The sequence below is a fragment of the Arachis ipaensis genome, chromosome B01, assembly GCF_000816755.2.
Source record: "Arachis ipaensis cultivar K30076 chromosome B01, Araip1.1, whole genome shotgun sequence".
In the NCBI taxonomy this organism is placed as follows: domain Eukaryota; kingdom Viridiplantae; phylum Streptophyta; class Magnoliopsida; order Fabales; family Fabaceae; genus Arachis; species Arachis ipaensis.
Genome location: NC_029785.2, coordinates 20,796,348 through 20,802,664, shown reverse-complemented (window position 1 = coordinate 20,802,664; position 6,317 = coordinate 20,796,348). Strand labels below are relative to the sequence as shown.

Below are 6,317 nucleotides of genomic sequence, written 5' to 3'. Positions count from 1 at the left end.
ATGCCAAAATGTAAAAGTGAGCTCTCTACAAACTACCAAATCAAAACCGAAAAGAAAAGCTCCCCGAAAACTCTCCACGAAAACTAAAAGAAAAGCTCCCGAAAAACTTAAATCCTATGCTATTTATACACTTTCTTCAAATGGTCTTCAAGCCTTCAATTGGGCCTTTGCTCTTGATGGAATTGGGTTGATAGAGGCCTTGGTTGAATGCTCTTGGAGTTTGGAGAAGAACCGAAGTGAACCGGGTTTGGAATCATGTAAGCTTGAGTTCAATACGCAAATGCGTTGTTTCACTATTTTATGTAAACCGCTACTGGCAGTAGCGGTTTACAGGTGTGCATAAACCGCTACAACCAGCCGCGGTTTATGTGTGTGAGTGTGTGAGTGTAAACCGCTGCTGCCAGCAGCGGTTTACGTGCGTGTGTGTGTGAGTGTAAACTGCTACTGGCAGTAGCGGTTTACGTGTGTGTGTGTGTGTGTGTGTGTGAGTGTAAACCGCTACTGCCAGTAGCGGTTTACGTGTATGTGTGTGTGTGTGTAAACCGCTACTGCCAGTAGCGGTTTACGTGTGCTGCTTTGTCTATATAAACCGTGATTGTAGCCGCGGATTATGCATTTAGATGGTTTGTGGAGTTTTTTAGAGAGAGGAAATTCTAGAGAGAGGTTAGAACAAGTTGTGAGCGGGTCCGAGGTATCTCAGCGGTGACTTCTGGCCAGTTATCATGGCAGGCAGGACCCTGTACCGACTGAACGGTGTTGCGCATATTGCCGGTTCTATTGGGGACGAGGTTAGTTAACATTTATTTTTTTTCTAGGCTTTGCATATGTTAGTCAGAAAATGGTAGGTTAGGTAGACGAATTAGAATTTATAGAATATTCCCTCTAGTTTGAAATTAGGCTTTGCATGCTAGGATGTTAGTTCACTGGTTAGGGAAAGGGATAGCTGACGTTAGTGAATTATTTTAGTTTGGTTAGGGTATTTGTATGATATGAAGTTTTAAATTTTAAAGCTTTATAGTATTTTAACATTTCTGGCTGTTATTTATTAAAGTATGGATGTTGTTATTTTTTCTATCGTGACTAGGAAATTTTTTTATTTTTTATTTAGGAGAATTTGTTGATGTTTAATATATTTGTATCCGGTTAGTTATGGCAAATTTTTTAAGGATAGGAGAATTTAATTGGACTCTGTATATCTTTCTTGTTCTGTGCAGCCCACTAGGTGTATATACAGTGTGAGACGACAACAGAATATGCCCTTACATGATAGGATCATCCCGTATTTAGAGAGGGCTGGATTGTACCATTTGGCCAGGCTAAACAGCGAATGGTTCTGGTTGGATGAGCCACTGGTTAGTGCGTTCGTTGAGAGGTGGCGTCCTGAGACGCATACGTTCCACCTGCCTTTCAGAGAATGCACAGTGACATTGCAGGACGTGGCATTTCAGCTAGGGCTGCCTGTGGATGGGGAGGCTGTGAGTGGTTGCCTTGGTGAGTTTGAGACATACATGGAGGGTGGCCGACCAGCTTGGAAGTGGTTTGAGGACCTATTCGGTGAGCGGCCTCCACTGAATAAGGTCAAGCAGATGACAGTACACTTTACATGATTTTGCGATAGGTTTACGGTGCTACCAGCAGATGCGAGCGAGGAGACTGTCTGCATCTACGCACGGGCCTACATCATGATGCTGTTATCGACTCAGTTATTTGGGGACAAGAGTGCGAACCGGGTACATATACGGTGGTTGCCATTTGTGGCAAACCTTGATGACATGGGGAGGTATAGCTGGAGGGTCGGCCGCTCTGGCATGGCTGTACCGATGCATGTGTCGGGTAGCGAATAGAAATGTGACTAATCTTGCGGGCCCGCTCCAGTTGCTACAGAGTTGGATATTCTGGCGGTTTCCGTCTTTGAGGCCGGAAGGATTTGAGACTTTCTCTTTCCCGCTGGCATCCAGGTATGCGTTATGTTTTTTTACTGTTAACAAATTTCTTTGGCGTTTTTATGGTAGTTTGTGTCTCATATGACTTAAATTTAGGTGGTCTGCCTACTTACCTCCTAACGATGGAAAGGAGCAGAGAGTCATAAGGTATCGGCTTGCATTGGATCGATTGACCGCTCGTGATCTAAGTTTTATAGCAGTTAGAGTTTCATTTTTGGTTTGCTATCTAGTCGTGACTAGATATATACTTGTTGTTGTAATGTATGATGAGTTTTGAAGTTTCAGATTGTATGGGAGCCCTACTCCGCACTTGATGTACTTGCCGTTGTCCATCCAGAGATACTTACAGAGGAGCATAGTCGCCTATGGCGAGCGGTGACCAGTTTGATATACTTTGCGGTCATCGAGTGGCATCAGGTTGACAGGGTTGTTCCACAGCTGGGTGGAGTACAGCATATCCCCGAGGACGGTTTGAACGTAGACTGGCTGTATGCTAAGGACGGGAGGGGAGGGGACAGGTGGTTCCCCCATTACTATCAGGTCTGGCATTTGCACTGGGGGAACCGACTTGATGCAGTCATTTCCATTGATCGAGTGGCAGATCCTGGCCCATCTGCTAATTACCTAGATTGGTGGTTCCGCGAGGCTCAGCAGTTCCTTAGTCCGGGGGCTGCATTCGCGGATCCCAGAGGCACCCAGATACCTCCAGAGGCGTTTCAGAGAGGATCCTCCCAGGTCCCACGCAGATCACAGTTACCTGATATGCCGGATAACCGTCGTGTGGAGAGACGCCGTCGTGTTGGCACTAGGGACACCGGGAGAGAGTGGTGATGGTTACATGATGCGATGCAGGAGGATGATGCAGGCGGAGAGGCTAGAGCTGAGGTCGATCACCGTGTTCGTAGGTCTAGTGCCAAACGCGGGAGAACAGTGGATCCTACACAGTTTGGTGTTGGAGTTAGTGGGACCGCAGCGAGTCAGGCTGGAGGGGGGACATTCACCAGCAGATCTTACTCTCCGATGCCAGAGCCCAGCTCTCACATGTATGCACAGCCTGAGACGCCGACGATGACTATGGATTTAGATGATCAGCTGGTGAGTCCACGATTTTATGCAGATTTTGCTGATTTGATTAGGGATGATGCTGGCACGTCCAACGTGTAGTTTGGTGGCCAGTCTTACCAGCCGCAGATGCCCGAGGTGCATTTGGAGACCGCAGCTTACCAGCCACACATGACGGATATGCATTCCCAGCCAGCTGATTATTAGGGCGAGTATGTGGTAGATTTGAACATGCCTGCAGGTAGCCCGTTGGATACGTGGTTCACCATGGGGGGAACCCCCCAGTCCGCGATTGGTCTAGACCATCCAGGTGATGACATTGGACAGCAGGCGGCCCGACCGACTCGAGTCAGGCGTCCCGCCCGATGTGGGACAGGATCGCATCTCCTTGGTGACTTTCATGATGCAGCTAGGGATGATCGCGATGATTAGCACCATGTGTTGTTGTTTTTCATCTCTCGTTATGTTGTTTATGTTCCGGTTATGGACTTTATGTGTATGCTCTTTGGATGACAGTTAGTTTGGCTAGTTATTACCATCCTGAGCGATCGCCAACAACAATGTCCCGCCATACTTGCCATAGAGGTGTGTTCCATCGATGCTTACGAGCGGCTTACAGTGGCGGAATGCCTCAATACACGGAGGGAATGTCCAAAACATCCGATGAAAGTAGACTCTATCTTCATCAACTTGGTCACCCACCCTAACCGGGGACGTCTTTAGTAGAGCAACGGAACCTTCCATCGTGCATGAGACCCCAAGGATCCACCGAGGCAGATCAGCATATGACTCCTCCCAATCGCCATATATTTGCGCTACTGCCTTCTGCTTCGCCAACCACACCTTCCGATAACTATGCCGGAATCCATAAGTCGCCTCCGTTGCCTCTTGCAACACCTTGATCGACACCGACGCATCAGCTCGAACCAACGGATAGATTGTCGCACAAATGACATGATAATCAAGCTACTTGTGGTCGCTTGATATCGATGTGGCCATACACGTGTGCGGACCATTGTACCTCCTAACTTCCCATGTGCTCTTCCTTTTCCGCATGACTATCCGAATCAACCACGTGCACCCGTTACCAAACTCTTTGCATCTCCCTTGGTATTTCAGATTGTCGGACTCCATAACCTTGTACTCAACTCCACGCCGAATACTGTAATCTTTTACACTCAACACGGCTTCCTCTTTACTCTGGAAAGATTGGCTAATCTGAAATTCAGTCATAGGTGTCCCATCATGCATGCCCTACCCATCGAATGTTGCATCTACATTCTGTTGTTGGCCGACGACTTCCAAGTTCAAGGAAGAGAGGTGGGGAGGGTACTCTTGTGTTGCAGAACCGAAACCTCCATGGGCTGAACGTCCACCTCTTGGAATATCATCATCACTATCCCCACCAATATCGACAGGCTCCTCATCTAAATCATCGTCAAATAGTGCATTCTCAACTCGATCCGGTCCGGCATCGCATTCAAAATCAGGAACAACATGACCAATATATGCATGAACAGCCCCAGCACGTTCGGGCTCCGCATTCGGAACGGCCACTGCTACCACAGGCATCGATGTTGATGCACCACCAGCTGGGGTCGACTGAGGATTAGGTGCCGATGCTCCAGAGCTATCCACACCATCTTCCAACTTCGCAAACAGCTCAGTTATCCTGACCTCCGGAAAACTACGCCTGCAGTGAAACAAGATCTGCAAGTCTTCATCCGACCCGATCACGAAGGTCTCATATCTCACACCAGTTGAGACAACGTCAATGGGAATCTTGTAAAATAATTTTTTTACCCACTTCGTCCCACACGTACCGAGCTTTCGTAATATGCTTTGCTTAATCTCCGCCAACATATTCAACGACCGGATAAAAACACTAAGCGGTTCTCTATCTGTGAATTTTACACCATGCCTTTTGCTCTTTTGAATTTTTCCAGAGCAGTGAACCAGAGCCACAAAACTATCCTCCCCTTCCATTTGTGAATAACACTCTACCTCTCCACATTTGGCCCCTCTATGGTTTATATAGGCAGCCCCATTCAGCCCATCACACGTAAACCGCTACTGGCAGTAGCGGTTTACACACACACACACATACACGTAAACCGCTACTGGCAGTAGCAGTTTACACTCACACACACACACACGTAAACCGCTACTGCCAGTAGTGGCTTACACTCACACACACACGCACGTAAACCGCTGCTGGCAGCAGCGGTTTACACTCACACACTCACACACATAAACCGCGGCTGGTTGTAGCGGTTTATGCACACCTGTAAACCGCTACTGGCAGTAGCGGTTTACATAAAATAGTGAAACAATGCATTTGCGTATTGAATTTGGAAACAATGTATTTGCGTAATATTGGGGGTCAAACAATTTAGATGCGTAAATTGCCCTGTATATTAAATAACAAAAGTTATTATAGTTTCTTTTTACATAATTTAATATACTCAACTACGGTGTTTTGGTAATATTACCAAAAAATATTAATCAATCTAATAGCTTTTTTAATGACATAAGTTTATAAGTTTAGAAGTTTGAAAATCATATCATAAAATATAAAATTTTAACCGGTAATAACGTTGATCATATTGGTTGACTTCCTGAATGAATATGATACCAATAAATAAAACCGTCACAATTAAATTTTAACAAAGGCAAATCTCCATAAGTATTGCTACATCAATGAGAATTGTTCTACTTTCAAGACAAATACTATTTTCTTTCACTGTATTTTCCAACTCGGCAGGTCGAGAACTAATCCTCCACGAATTGAAGCTCAATTTATTAAGGGTCTGTCGCTAACCAATGAGTTGTTACATACGCAAGGCGAAATTCGAAACTCTAATACTTACTTAGGTAAATGAGTGAGATGACTACTCAATCAATCCAAACCAGTTAAGACAAATACTAATTATTTTTAATATTTTTAACATTAAAAATAATTACATTTTAATTTTAATTATAACTTTGTAAAATATTTATAGTAATAATTATTATATATATCTTTTATTTAATTTCTTTTAATAAAAAAATTATATATTTTTATTAATTATCCCGTACAGTGTACGAAAATATATACTAGTTGCATCAAAAAATGATTGTCATATATTAAAGAAACACATATCTTTTTACTCTAGATGAGTTAGAATTCGAATAAAATAGATCGTATTCATCATAAAAAATAAAATAGATCTTATTCATCATAAAAAATGATAGAATAAAATTGTAAAGAGAAAAAATGTATGTAAATTATTTTTTAAATCGAAATATTAAATGTTATTATTAATAAAATCA

The 6,317-nt window shown here is 43.9% G+C and overlaps 2 protein-coding genes across 2 annotated transcripts; one reads left to right on the top strand and one right to left on the bottom strand.

The window, feature by feature from the left end:
* On the top strand, window positions 723–2,774 carry LOC107648021 (serine/threonine-protein phosphatase 7 long form homolog). Its single transcript, XM_016352052.1, has 5 exons — window positions 723–788; window positions 1,215–1,537; window positions 1,619–1,780; window positions 2,040–2,160; window positions 2,229–2,774. Exons 1-5 carry the CDS (start codon window positions 723–725, stop codon window positions 2,772–2,774), a joined length of 1,218 nt encoding a protein of 405 aa, XP_016207538.1.
* LOC107648010 lies at window positions 4,260–4,991 on the bottom strand. Its single transcript, XM_016352044.1, has one exon. It carries the CDS (start codon window positions 4,989–4,991, stop codon window positions 4,260–4,262), a length of 732 nt encoding a protein of 243 aa, XP_016207530.1.